Source organism: Macrobrachium nipponense, chromosome 15 (assembly GCF_015104395.2).
Source record: "Macrobrachium nipponense isolate FS-2020 chromosome 15, ASM1510439v2, whole genome shotgun sequence".
NCBI lineage: Eukaryota > Metazoa > Arthropoda > Malacostraca > Decapoda > Palaemonidae > Macrobrachium > Macrobrachium nipponense.
Window position 1 is genome coordinate 66,911,216 of NC_087208.1, and position 15,381 is coordinate 66,926,596.

The 15,381-nt window shown below is 44.8% G+C and overlaps 1 protein-coding gene across 2 annotated transcripts in view; it reads left to right on the plus strand.

The window, feature by feature from the left end:
- The window catches only part of LOC135195030 (small ribosomal subunit protein uS8A-like), a 43,554-nt gene that overhangs the window by 14,550 nt on the left and 13,623 nt on the right, over window positions 1–15,381 (plus strand). For both annotated transcript variants that reach the window (XM_064221343.1, XM_064221344.1), the window contains exon 3: window positions 6,475–6,640. In XM_064221343.1, the coding sequence (XP_064077413.1) occupies window positions 6,475–6,640 (166 nt within the window). The remainder of the gene's footprint in view (window positions 1–6,474; window positions 6,641–15,381) is intronic.

The window sequence follows — 15,381 nt, forward strand, 5'->3', positions numbered from 1 at the left end:
GATCCCTTTTCTGAAGAGACCACCTCTTGCGACATCGCCAAGAGAGCTTGGAGCTCACTACAGCGATCCAGGGAAAACAAGAAACACTACAAGAACAAGTTCTTTTCTATGCTCAAGAAAGGAGCAATAGAACCTGTTCTGGATCACTTATCTCCGGGATTTTACAACCGGCTGTTTTTAGTAGCGAAATCCTCGGGGGGATGGAGACCAGTACTGGACGTAAGTCAACTCATTTATTGTAGAGAAAACAAAATTTACGATGGAGACGACCGATTCAGTACTGGCAGCGGTACGTCCAGGGGACTGGATGGTCACCCTGGACCTTCAAGACGCATATTTTCATATCCCAATTCATTGCAGGATCCAGGAAGTACCTGAGATTTGTGATCCAGAACAGGGTCTTTCAGTTCAAGACCTCTGCTTTGGACTGTGCACAGCCCACAAGTTTTTACAAGAGTGATGGCGAGCGTGGCGAAGTGGCTACACATTCTAGGAATAAGAGTGTCTCTATACCTAGACGATTGGCTCATAAGAGCCAATCAAGAAAGCAATGTCTGGAGGACTTAGAAATGACGTTAACATTAACGAAAGAGTTAGGGTTGATGGTGAACTTAGAAAAGTCGAATATGACCCCAAGTCAGGAGCTAGTTTATTTGGGGATTCTGATCTCCTCAGTGACTTTTTCGGGCTTTTCGTCTCCAACAGACAAGAGCAGTGCATCCTGAAAATGCAAGCCTTTCTAGAGAAAGAACAATGTTCAGCACGAGAGTGGAAATGAGCTTACTGGGGGGGACACTCGTTCCCTGGAACGGTTCGTTTCGCTAGGAAGGCTTCACATGAGACCCCTACAACATATTTTTGAACCAAGTCTGGCCAAGGAAAATCGCAACCAGATTCCTTCCTGTTTCGAATTCCTCGCAAGATCAAAGAGGAATTGCGGTGGTGGCTAACTCGGGGAAGTTAGCGAAGGGAGCGTCTCTCCAGCAAAAGAACCCAGACCATGTATTGTTCTCAGACGCGTCGGACGCAGGCTGGGGAGCGACTCTCGGACTTCAAGAAGTTTCAGGTCGTTGGAGCAAGGAGGAAGCTGCTTGGCATATAAACAGGAAGGAACTGATGGCGATTTTCTTGGCTTTGAAAGAGTTCAACGCGGTGATTCGCAACAAGGTGGTACAAGTCAACGCGGACAATACCACAGCTCTGGCGTACATCCGCAAACAAGGAGGGACACATTCAATCTCTCTTTGCAAGTTGGCGGAGGAGATCCTTCTTTGGGGCAGAGAAGGAAAACGTAACCCTTCTCACCAGATTCATTCAAGGGGAGAAGAATGTGAGAGCGGACCTGTTGAGCAGGAAGGTCAACTTCTATCAACAGAATGGACTCTTCATTTAGAAGTATGCCAGAGTCTGTGGAAATTATGGGTCGCCCGGTGGTGGACTTGTTTGCGACAGCAATGACAAAGAGATTGACGACTTATTGCTCTCCAGTCCCAGACCGTCAAGCAGTCGCAGTAGACGCATTTCTTCTAGATTGGACGGGGCTAGACGTCTACGCCTTTCCCCCGTTCAAGATATTAGGAAAGGTTTTGAAGAAATTCAGGGAGAGTCAAGGGACAAGAATGACTCTCATAGCTCCATACTGGCCGGCCCCCCGCCCGATTGGTTCACAGAGGTACTGGAATGGACAATAGATGTACCAAAAGGACACTTCCAGCAAGATAGATCTACTCAAACAGCCTCACTTCAACAGGTACCACAAGAACACCCTCGCTCTGGGTCTGACTGCGTTCAGACTATCGAAAGACTGTCAGAGCGAGGGGGTTTTCTAGAGAGGCGGCCAGAGCGGATGGGCCGCAGCTAGAAGAGCCTCTACCTATTAAGGTGTACCAGGCGAAGTGGGAAATTCCTTTTCGCAAGTGGTGCAACGAATTGCGGAAGATTTCTTCATCCAGTACCTCTGTGACCCAAATTGGCCGACTTCCCTTTTAATACTTTAAAGAACGTAAAATAAAATTGTCAACTCAGACGATTAAAGGGTATCGGAGTATGTTGGCTTCAGTATTAGACATAGAGGTCTAGATATTACAAATAATCTAGATCTGAGAGACCTCATAAGGTGTCCTTTTTTTTTTGCAACAAGGAAGGAGCCCCAACCTACAGAACGCCTTCCTGGAATCTCGATGTGGTCCTGAAATTTTTAGGAACTAGTAAGTTCGAACCGATGGATCAAGCTTCGTTGAGAGATATCTCAAAAAAGACCAAGCCTCTTTTTGGTGGCCTTGGCCACAGCTAAAAAGGGTGAGTGAGCTGCAAGCAATTAGCAAACATATTGGTTGGAAACATGACAAGCGGTTTGCTCATTTCAGGAGGGGGTTCTTGGCCAAGAACGAGAATCCAGCTCATCCTGGCCCATGGCAAGGTCCGTTTGAAATTATGGGTCTTTCAGATCTAGTAGGACAGGAACAAGAGAGAGTTTCTTTGTCCAGTAAGGGCATTGCGCTATTATTTGGAGAAAACCAGTAAGATTAGAGGAACTTCAGAATCACTGTGGTGCTCTGTGAAGGATCCTAGCAGAGCAATGACCAAAAATGCTATTGCCTTTTTCCTTAGGGAACTAATTAAAGAATCTCATATGTTATGCCAAGAAGAAAATTTCGGCATCCTTAAGGTTAAGGCGCACGAAGTGAGAGCAGTAGCTACTTCGTTGGCTTTTAAAAAGAATATGGCCCTCAAAGGAATATCATTGAAACGACGTTTTGGAGGACTAATTCAGTGTTTGCAAGTCATTACCTTAGAAACGTCAAACAACGTTTGACAATTGTCAAACGTTGGGTCCATATGTATCCTCAGGAGCAGTATTGGGCAAAGGATTTTTCCACCCATAACTTACTAACATCTAGGTATTTTAATTGAAGTGTTTTTTTTTTTTTGATTTTACGGTTGCCTCCTGAGAGGGTGATTTCCTCTTCAGTCTGTGAAGTGTAGTGTGTTAGGTTAGTTTGTGTGTGGTTCAGGTGGTCTAACCTTATCCTAGCATGAATGCCCGTGGTAAGAGAGGGCTAGGGTTTCCTGTCAATAAATTGGTCCCGTCCAGTTGTCAGACCCTTGTATTTAGCTTCATCAACTAATAGGTCACGTCCCTAGTTGGAAAGCTACTAAGGTTTAGCAGGCTAAAGAGGCAGGAATGCTGAAGTCAGCTACCTTAGCAGGTAAGGAATCTAAGAGTATTTTGAATTTTAAATTTTAAAACTCTTCTCTTACAATGTTGCTGTCTTTGACCCACCTCCAAATATGTCAATCAGCTATATATATACCTGCCAGGTAAGTGTCATACATGAAAATGATGTTATTATGATATAACAAAGTTTCATGTATACTTACCTGGCAGGTATATATAATTAAATTCCCACCCACCTCCCCTCAGGAGACAGGGTTCAGAGAAAAATCTGACGAAAATGGGAACGATTCCGAGCACCAGCGCCACGAGAGCGGGGTGGTGGCGATCACCTGAACTACCAGTGATCTAGCGGTTGCCGCGAGTTTTGAAAATTCTGCCAGTGCGAACAGAGAATATAGCTATATATATTTACCTGCCAGGTAAGATACATGAAACTTTGTTATATCATAATAACATCATTTTGTGAAAATTGATGGAAAAAATGGTAAATGTAAGACTGATTGGTATTAGAGCACTATAATATTCTAACACCTTCTCAGTGTGGTTTTCGAAAAATCCACTCCACCCTGGACATCTTACTGCAACTTGAAGCTCTGTCTGTGAAGCCTTTGCCTCCAATCAACACCATGTGACAGTGTTTTTTGATATAGAAAAGGCATATGACACTGCTTGGGGACATGGGATTGTGAAGACAAAGCATGTTGGTCTACGAGGCAAGTCACCTTTATTTGTGAAATCCTTTTTACATCGTAGGTATTTTAAAGTTAAATTTGGCAGTAGCAGTACTTTATCAGAGAAACGGTGCCAAGAAGAAGGTGTACCCCAGGGCAGTGTCGTCAGTGTAACACTTTTTGCTCTGGCCATAAACAGTGTTGCAGCTGTTATTCCAAGAGAAGTCTTAAAGACACTGTTTGTGGATGATTGTCAATATCCTTTTGCTGCCACCCGGATGACTGTAGCCGAAAGAAAGTTACAATTAAAACAATAAATAAAATTGGAAGTTGGGCTGAGAAACAGGGTTTTAAAAATCTCTGTAAGCAAGACTACTGCTGTCCGCTTCTTTCGGATCAGGGGAGTGCATCCTAATCCATGTGTAGAACAGGCACACTTCTTAGGCCTAGTTTTTGTCTGTAGATTGACTTGGGTCCCCCATATCAAACATAAAAGCAAAGAGCCTAGAAGCTCTACACATCTTGAAGGTGCTTTCTCACACCAGTTGGGGAGCTGATAGAAATCTTTTACTGAAGCTTCAAAAATCTTTAATCTTATCAAAGCTGTCATATGGTTGTGAAGTATATTCTTCAGCTTCCTCATCTAACTTGAAAATTTTAGATTCCGTGGATCATTCAGGTATTCGTAATAGCCACAGGAGCTTTCCGTTCATCACCAATATTTAGTTTGATAGTTGATGCAGGAGAGATGCCCCTTGAACTCCATCGCCAGGCATCATTACTTCGGTACTGGTTTAGAGTGCAAAGACCCCCCAAATCTCTGGCATTTGCTGTGGCAAATAGAAATATTTTTAACAGTTTTTACGAAAGTCATCCAAGGTATCCCACTATTTTTTTTTTTTTTAGCTATAGAATTAGAAAAAAATTGAGAGGATACAAATATTAAAAAATTTCCCATTATTCCCTTTGTGTATCTCAGTACTCCTGTCTGGAGGCTACCTGATGTGAAATTCTGCAGGTACTTCAATGGAGCAAAGAGGCATAAATCTGATGAGGAAATGAGGGCAATATTTTTAGAGCATGTATCAGAGCATATAGATACAGGTTTTATATTTACTGATGGCTCCAAGTCCAATGCCGGCGTTGGATATGGAGTTTTTAGCGAATCTTTTAACCAAAGAGGTGCACTTCCTTCTGTTGCCTCAAACTATACAGCTGAATTGTATGGCATCCTAGTAGCACTGTAAACATATTGTAACTCCCAGTGTAGTAGCTACACAAAATTTTTTGTGACTCCAAAAGTGCCTTACAATCCCTGGAAGTCTTTAATACTGATCATCCCTTGGTGTTGAAGATCTTGCACCAAAATTGAGCAGCATTTTTTAATTTTGTTGGGTTCCTGCCCATGTGAACATATCGGGAAACGAAGAGGCAGACAAACTAGCCAAATCAGCAGTGCAAACTTTGGTAGCGAGAAAATGCCGTGTTCCATATCGTGATACATTCTTTGATATGTGGAAATCCGTCCAGCGTTTATGGGGACTTCAGTGGGGACAGAGTAGGCCCCAATAAAATGAAAGAATATTACTAGACAGACACACCCTTGAAAATATGACATAATAACAAGGAAGTGGGAGGTTGTATTGTATAGATTACGTATTGGCCATACGTGTTTAACTCACGGCTATCTGATTGATGGGGAGAATGAGCCCTTCTGTGACGATTGCTTAGTTCCACTGACTGTTAGGCATTTGATGGTTAAGTGTCACAGTCTAGTGGAACTTAGTAATGGTTTTTTTGGCTTATAGTAGTGAAGCAGGTGGTAATTATAGCATGCCAAAACTGTTGGGAGAAAGCATGTGTTATTAACCTTATCTCTTTTATCAAAGAAGCTGGTCTTTTCAATATATCTGACAGCTGTGCTGTCTTAGTATATACTTTTTCCCCCCCTTTTTTTTGTTATATTGTTATTTGTTCAGATTAATTAACAATTCTTTTTATTATTTTATTTGATCAGAATTTTATTCTTATTTTTTATTGTTAGATATTTATTTTGTTTTTAAAATCAAAGTTATATGTATCTTTAAAAAAAAAAAAAATTATTTAAAATCTTGTTTAATATATTATAAAGTAAAAGATCACACTTAGTATTCGGTGTCGGTGACCCTGGTAGTGTGACACCTGAAAACCCACAATTAATCAATCAATCAATCAATCCCACCTATCAGTGTGAGAATTGCTATGTAATTACGAGTCATCTACCTCCAAAACATTCTAGTGTAACCAGCAAATTTTTCCAATTTTAACTGCCGAACAAGTGAAACTAATAACTGTAATTACTGGGTGAGTATGTATATACATATAAAACTTCCTTTTATCATAAAAATAGAATTAACATTTTTAACATCAAATTTAAACTAGCATCACTTTTTCCTTACAGAGTCACATTGAATTATCTTTCAATAATTCCTCAGTTTCCTTTCATTGGATTTAGGATGAAACTAAAATTGTTTTTCCACTACATATCCTTGTAAATAGGTGTGCAATCATATAAGCTGGCATATATTGTAATTTGTTTTTAAGTCTGTATTTAGGAGTTGATAAGATCCTTTTATTTTTTCTCAGGCTATATTGGAGAGTTTGAGATAGTAGATGATCATCGTGCAGGCAAGATTGTCGTAAATTTAACAGGTCGTCTTATCAAATGTGGTGTCATCTCTCCCAGATTTGATGTTTCTATACATTCAATTGAAAAGTGGACCACCAACCTTTGCCATCTCCGTCAGTTCGGGTTAAGTTTAGTAAATATTAAGCCTTGTGAGATGATGTCTAGTCATTTCTAACTAAATTGTGGAGATGCAATTGGATTGTTAGTAAATTAAAATGCTACTGGGTTAATTAGTAAATTAAATTTGAGGGGTGCTGACTGCCAATTTTAAGGAATTTTTTTTTTTTTTGAAAATTTTAGTCACAGTAAAACCCCCTGTATTCATGGACTCACGATTCACAGACTTACCTATTTGTGGAGTTTTCTGTCTACCATATATACCCATTATTCGCTGAAATGTGCGTATTTGCTGTATTTTTCAAGAATTTCTGTATTTTGACCAAATTCACACTTTTTGTTGTTTTTTTTCATACACGAAACAAACCTTCGGTCTTAACATTAGGATTTACTAGCGCCAAGCTGGAAACCGGTAGAATTAAATTACACTTGTGAGATCCAGGGACTAATGGCATCTATACCAGGTCCCCCCCCACGGGGCATGTATACCCAGAATGCCCACGGCTACCTGTGACCCATCAGTTATTTTCCTACCGCCTTTAAGATAAGACGTGTTACTGTCTATCTCATTTAAAGCCGGTTTTTTCAGTTTGCCCGTTCTTTATCCATTTCATTTTTATTTTTCATTCCTTTTCTTTCTCCAAGTGTGATCAGTGTGTGGTAAGAGTGGATACGTGTATGATGGAGAATTTTGCCTCAACATCGGGATCGTCTACCGCTTCGAAGAGGAGAACAAAGGAAATGCCCCAGGAGTCAGTGGCTTCCCTTGTTCTAGGTTCCTAACTTCGGTGTCGACGGATCCTCATCCAACGTGTAGTAGGTGCAGGGAAAACGTATGTACGGTTACTAATCCGTGTTCTGTTTGTCGCTTGGTTGGTCGGTGGAACAGTGGAAGAAGTTTCTATGGGAAAAGCCAATACAAAAGAAAGGGGGTGACGCCATCTTTGGATGACCAAACAACCTTACCGGCTTCTTTTGTATCGGTAATGAACCAGGCTGCTCCATATGTTTCTCCACCTGCTTTTGAATTGTCTCATACCCCTTCGGTTCTCCTAGCGGTTCTGTATCGGAAGCGTCAGGAGGGGCCTTGGGTAATTTTATGAATAATTTGCACTCTCCTTTGTTCCCAGCAAGTAGAGGGGGAGATCCGCCATCTTTGTTCCAGCTCCTGCTACTCAAGCGCATAGGTTAGATGGTACGTGGTCAAGCGCTAGGCCTACCAGGCGTACCAACCTTGGATGGTCTGCTTGCGCATTATATGACGTCACGGTTCCAGCAGGGTCCGGCAGCGCTGAATGTCCTCATCCCCCGGGCTTGCAATTTATGGGAATTAATGCCGCGGCTTCACCATCCCACTCAGTATTTACAGCGATGCAGAACGTGGGAGGTAGTTTGGCAGCAAACGTGCGGTTGCCAGCAGAAACCTCTCAGTCTCTCCTACGAGAGGGATGACGTCACACATACTCACACTGAGATGGCAGGCGTGATGACGTCACAGACCGATTCTCGGCCTTTTTCGATGCACCCAGACGCTAATACGCCTTCTGACCCGTCAATGCAAACTGTAATGCAGAAATTACAGGATATAGAGGAGAGAATGGAATAAGAGAGACAAAAAGAAAAAGTGTGATTCGCCTTCTTCGTCTTCTTCCTCTAGTTCGGCGTCATCTGCTAAGTCGATAACGTCCACGGCGAGCGCAGTCAGCGTTGGAGGAGGATTCGGGAGTTCCTAGCGGATCCTCGGGCCAAGAGGAGAAGAATCAATTCTTCCTCTTCTTCGGACCCAAGACTGTCATTTCCAAGTCAGCAAGAAGGTCGGAAAATCAGTGGCTGTTAAGCACAAGGTTGGCAGACGAAGCCGTTCGCAAGAGTCTGAACAAGCGAGAGTGACGGCCGGCGGCTAGCGGCGCCCGAGGCGGAGTTGCCAGTTCGGATCGCAAAAACTGCGATACCTCTGGTAAAATCGACGTTGGCGGCGAAAGGTGCAGCAGAGGATGGAATGCAGGTCCCAGTTTCGCCCGTAAGGCCGTTCAAAATACGTACGAAGGACGATAAGGCTCCTATTAAAAGTACGAAAAATAGAGAGTTGGCAACCTCGGCGGATACGTTCGTGGAAGGCAGTGTCCGTCTGGATAGAAGGCCGAGGCCGGGCTCGCCGACGCTCGAAAACGATGCCAATGCTAATAGAGACCGACTTACCTCCCTGTCTTAAGGGAGCCTTCATCTTGGAGATCTAGACGAGATTCTCGCTCTAGATCCGTGAGCAGAGAAAGAGTGAGACGTTCTCGTTCCCCTGCTGACTATCTGGGATCGAGCCAACAGCGGCCAGCAAAGATCAAAGAGACCGCGGCCGTAGGGGCAGGCGGCCGTGGAATTCCGGGCCGTCTGTCAGAAGATAGACCGGGAGACAACATCTCTCGTGACGGAGAGTGGTACATTGCTAGAGCCGAGGAAGGAGAAAAACCAAGAGTTTCTGGCCTCGTATGCAGAGGTTATTGATTTGATTCGTCATTCAATAGCCTTCGGAGGGGGGGGGGGGGAAGACAGAAACACCGGCCGTATGCTTCCTCCTGGAATTGACATGGCGTTTGGACTAAGATGGGATACCAAGGTGTCGTATGAATTGCCTTGTTCGAGTCATGCGGAATCGGTCTTGCAACACGTAAACGCAAAGATGCAGGGAGGGATAATTCCTTAAGATCTAATAGATCATTTAAATTTATTCCCCCTCCAATGATAAAGCAAAGGAAATATTATAACGACACCGAAGGTCCCTTTGCTGTCCTAGACAAATGAACCCTAATGTTGTAAGGTTAAGGCCTGGATTAACCTTGGATCAGGTTAAAATGGAGTGCCCTTCGATGACGTACCAAGAGGCTGCCACGTTAGAAGCAAACAGCTTCTTCTGTCTTTCAGGGCTGCGTCCTGGTTAGACCTTTGGTCAACAGCAGTGGCGAAAATTGCATCCTCGGAAAGCAACAAGGAAAGTAGTAGATGAACCATTGTTCATTAGATTACTACAGTCAGGGTCCAAGGCGATTGCGTACCTGACAAACGTAAGTGCCATGTTTGGGCAAATATCCTGCTAATGAGGAGAGATGCAGCATTGGGCTAGACTAAGCCGCAATGTGGATTTGGGATTCCCTGTTAGCAATGAGGAATGGGGATATCTTGGAATCGCAACTACTGTTGCCAGAGGTCATACTGGAAGAAGCGATAGATAGAAGAAGGATGGACACTAACGATAGGTTGGTGCAACAGGCAGTTAGGAAAACCTCTAACAGTCCAAACTATTCCTTTGGAGGGAAGACAACAGCAGATGTCTCGAAAGAAGACAGTGAGACATAGCATCCCTAATAGAGTCAACAGACCCTCTTCCCCAAAGAGGATAACTCATCGCCCTTTCACAATAGAAACAACAGAGGGGAAGGGGCAATAGGGGAAGAGGGAGAGGCTCAAGAAGATTGGATGGGCGCCTCCCATCACTTTCCGGCCACACCAGTGGGGGGTTGCCTGGCAAATCACTGGAAGGTGTGGCAGGAACTAGGGGCAGAGCAGTGGGTGGTGGATGTTCTCAGGATCGGGTATTTGATTCCGTTCGAGGTAACCCGCCCTGACCGATCAACCATTACCCTCCACGTCACTTATGCCCACAAATCTCAGAAGGCCACTATTCTGCAGGACGAAGTGAAGAAGATGATGAAAAAGGAGCTGTGCAACAAGTATGCAGTCCGACAAAAGGCTTCTACAGCAGGATTTTCCTGGTACCCAAAGCCAACGGGGAGTGGAGGACAGTAATAGACCTGTCAACGCTGAATCTGTTTATAAGGAAAAACCAGTTTCAAGAATGGAAACTCCGAAAAACGGTTCTACAAGCAGTCAGAATCGGAGACTTTATGCTGACAGTCGATCTAAAGGGACGCATACTTTCAGATACCAGTCCATCAGTCTTCAAGGAAATTTCTCCGCTTCAGTCTTGCAGGGAAAGCTTTCGAGTTCAAGGTCCTGTGCTTCGGATTGACAACGTCTCCTCAAGTTTTTACAAGAGTGTTCACCCTCGTGTCGGCGTGGGCGCATGCTCAGGGGATCAGGCTATAAGAATATCTGGACGATTGGCTGGTGATAGCAAAGTCCAGGGAGAAATTACTCAGGGACAGAGGCGGCCCTCCCTGCAGCTTTGTCACAGCCTAGGTATTGTGGTGAATCAGCAGAAGTCGCAGCTGGATCCAAGTCAACGTTTGGAATATCTGGGAATGGTGATAGACACAACACAAGCCAAAGTATTCCCGACAGACCAAAGAGTAGAAAATGCAAAACAACAAAAAAGTGGTGAATGCCTTTCTGGGAAAAAAGCGACACAGCAGCAAGACAGTGGCAGGTGGTGCGGGGGGAATCCTAACCCTCCCTGGAGAAGCTAGTACCACAAGGAAGGCTACACCTTCGGTCCCTACAATGGAGGATGAAGGAGTTTTTGGTCACCAACAGTAGATCACCCGTACGAGCAAATTCCCTTGTCGGCAGAAGTGAGGAAAGACTTGCTGTGGTGGGTGACGACGACAATCTGACAGTGGGTGTCACCCTTCAACAATCCTCCCCAGACCTCTTGCTGTTCTCGGATGCGTCACTAGAAGGCTGGGAGCCCATATGGAGGAGTTGATGGTGTCATGCAAAATGGAGTTGCAAGGACAGAGAACTCCATATAAACGTGCTGGAGTTGAAAGCAGCTTTCCTGGCTCTACAAGAATTCAGGGAGAGAGTAAGGGACACTCAGTGTATTGATGTCGACAACACCACAGTATAGCTTATATAAACAAGCAAGGAGGCCTAGTTTCTCGGCAGTTACATGTGATGACAGTTCACTTCACCAGTGGGCTATAGAGAACCTGGTAGACATCAAGCCAGGTATATTCCGGGAAAAAGAAACATAGTGGCCGACAAGTTGAGCCGCAGGGATCAGATTCTGGAACGGAGTGGTCCCTACACCAACAGGTAGTGACAGGATGCTCATGTTGTGGGAAGGACCGATCATAGACCTATTCGCAACCAGGTACAACAAAAAAGTTGGAAGTGTATTGTTCAGTAGTCCCGGACGCAGAGGCAGTAGCAGAAGATGCGCTACAACACCCCTGGGACAATCTGGACGTGTACGCATTTCCTCATTTTGTCTAATCCGTCAGGTTCTGAACAGGTAATGCGGTCTCAGAACCTCAAGATACCCTGGTAGCCCCCGTTATGGCCGAAAGCAGAGGGGTTTCCATACCGTACTGGAACTCCTAGTAGATTTGCCAAGGATTCACTCCATGGAGCAACCTTCTGTGTCAGCCTCACGTGGAGAGGTACCACCAGTCGGTGAAGTCCCTATCGCTTCACGGTGGAGACTGTCAAGTATCTCCTCCAAGAGCGAGGGTTTTCGCAGAAAGCAGCAACTCAGATGGCAGGTAATATCAGAAAATCATCTGCGACAGTATACCAAGGAAAGTGGTCAGCATACTGTGATTGGTGTCGTAGAGGGAACGTGTCTCCACTCGGTACCACTATTCAGCAGTTAGCAGACTTTCTGATATATCTCAGAACAGAAAAACATATGTCTGTATCTGCAGTGAAGGGGTACAGGGCTGCTCTAGCCTCAGTCTTACGAATGAAGGAGTGGACATATTCCCGTCTTCATGGAGTTGGTCCCATAGCATGATAGGAAGCTTTGAACAGGTCATGCCCACCAAAGGAGCTAAAAGCCCAGATTGGGATCTGACCAAGGTACTGGAGTAGTCTGACAAAACCCCCCTAGGCGAACCACTAAGGCAGTCCACGGATAGGAGCCTGACCCTGAAGACAGTCTTCTTATTGGCCCTGGCTTCAACCAAAGGGTGGGGGAGGGAGCTACATGGCCTCTCATATCTCATAAAGCACTCGAGAGGTTGGAGATCAATGGTGTGAGTTTGTCCCAGAATTCGTGGCAAAGACCCAAAAATCCCAACAATAGTAGACGGCAGATTCGACTCCTTTACCATAACCTTCCTTGGCAGACTTTGTAGACAACGACAAAGCTGAAATGCTCCTGTGCCCCGTCAGGGCACAAGGGAGTACTTAAAGAGAACAAGGCACCTCAGGCCGGGTTGCCAGAGGTTTTGGTTCGTAAGTACAGGACGGAACAAGAAGGAAGTGTCCAAAATACCATATCATTTTGGCTAAGGGAGACTATCAGAGAATGCTTATACTGCAGAAGACAGAGGGTGCAGATAGCCAGGTGGGACTAGAGCTCATGACATCAGGGGTGTGAGTGCTTCCCTGGCATTTAAGAAGAACAGTCTGTGGATAAAAGAAAATTCTGAAAGCTGCGTGTGGAAGCGTCAAACAACTTTCCACCTCATTTTATTTGAAAGATGTTGCCCATAGATCCTTGGACACCTTTTCCTTGGGTCCAGTGGTGGCGGCCCAACAAGTGATATAGTTCATCCAGTGCCCCTGGCGGGGTCATTTGCGTCTAGTCTAAGATGAAGGTATGAAAGTAGAATGAATGGGATGACTGGTCTTTTTCTTTACTACTTTCTTCCTACTCCTTTAACTACGGCAATATGAAGGAGAGTACCGTCATGTGCTGGAACGGACTAGATGCAGGTGAGATGGTCAGCCATACTGTGAAGCTATCTTAGCTGATGATATACTTTTCAGTAGCAACACACCCCTCTGGATAATAAGGAAAAGAGGGGTGAAGGTGGATCCAGTCGCAAGGGACAAGAGTAAACAGTAGAATGGTATCTACACCCAGTGGGAGGAAACCAATAGATCCGCTTATATCTTTGGTCCTAGGTTCATTGTCCATTCTCTTAGAATTTCCCTATATATTCGGAAATGGATAAGGTGGCAAACTCCCAGTCAGTTGTAGAGACTTACCTCCCTCCAATAGTAAGTCTATGCTAATGTTAGACCGAAGGTTTTGTTTCGTGTATGAACAAATACCAAATTTGTAACTAGTTTGTATTTTTCATAACTAACAAAACCTGAGGTCTTAACAGTTAAAGGCCCACCTCGAACCACCCCTCTAGCAGTCCTAAACTGGGTTAGAAATATAACTGATGGGTCACAGGTAGCCGTGGGCATTCTGGGTATACATGCCCCGTGACCTGGTATAAATGCCATTAGTCCCTGGATCTCACAGTGTAATTTTAAATTCTACCGGTTTCCAGCTTGGCGCTAGTAAATTCCTAATGTTAAGACCTCATGGTTTGTTAGTTATGAAAATACAAATTAGTTACAAATTTGGTATTTTGTACAAGTAACTTACCCAGCAGATATATACTTAGCTATAGACTCGGTCGTCCCGACAGAAATTTCAAAACTCGCGGCACACGCGACAGGTAGGTCAGGTGATCCACCATTCCGCCGCTGGGTGGCGGGGTCTGGAACTATTCCCGTTTTCTAAGCCATAATTTCTCTGTCGGTGAACGGACAACACCTATTGTTCGTTCCTCCATCTTGGATTTCAACTCGTTTGCCGAGAAGTTGGATGGTTTTTTTGGTGACGTATTCTGTTTTTTTCTCTGGCTTGGCAATACGCTTATTGTGGACTGTTTTTCGACTTTGGTTTTGACTACTCTTTCACGATGTCTGACGCTAAGGCTTCACCTATGTTTAGAGTTTGCAGTAGGAAGACTGTAAGGTTAGGCTGCCTAAATCGGCATTAGATCCGCATAGTATTTTGCGCTAAATGCAGGGAGAATGAATGTTCTTTTATTAACACCTGTGTGGAATGCGAGAACCTTACGGAGCTTGAATGGAAGGAATTATCATCATATGTTAGGAAGCTTGAGAGAGATAGAGTGAGGAAGGCTTCAGCTAGGTCATCTAGTAGATCTTGCTCCTTAGAACAAGAAATTAACTCTCCTTCTAACAATTTTCCCTTAGCCTCAGCTGCTTCTCCTGTTCTGAATCCAAAGATTCTTCATCAGAGAGGGAAAATGTAAAAGCTTCTATTAAGAAACTTCAAGCTCAGCTACGAGCTCTAAACCAAGGTAAAGAGTGGTGATAGTGACTTGTGCAGTGTCCCCCAGTGCAGTGGAGGGGGCGTCTGACGGTTCCTCATTGCTCCTAGGCCTAGACCTCTTCCAAACAAACCTCCCAGGACCAGGGGAGGAGGAATGTCGAAAGCCGCAGGGAGGATGCAGAACATCCCCAACGGTCAGGCGTCCCTTCGGCAGATCCTGTTGTTAAGTCCCAGGCTGCCTCGGATTGCCGCAGAAAAGGCGTCCTAAAGGAGTGTTTTTCGGCCTCAGACTCTTCCTCTCCTAAACGAGGATGGAGTTCGGCCTACCGTTCGCGTCCCTTTGAAGAGAGCCTGGAAGGCGCCTAAAGGAGACGCTGCTGACTCCAGCCCAGAGCGTTTTCCTGAGGATTGGCCTTCGGGTCCTAAGAGGACTAGACAAGAGGAGCCTGCTCTTCAGGATCCGACCAAGAAGTTTTTGGTTAATCTGCAAGAGCATTAGCGTCGCTCGTAGGCTCTTTTGCTAAGGACTCTACAAGGAGGAAGGATGTCTCGCTCCCTGTGAAGAGTTCCGCTAAGCGTCCTTCTTCGTATAGGAGAGAACTCTCACGATCTCCAGGGCGTTTATCGCCTTCCTTGTCAAGGGACTCGTCGGATAGGAGTTGTTCTCCTGAGAGAAGAGCCCTTTCGCCCTGCTGGCTTCCCCGAAGCGCCCTCTTAGACACGCGCATCGAGCAGAAGTCTCGAGCGGTTTAGCTACAAGGAACCA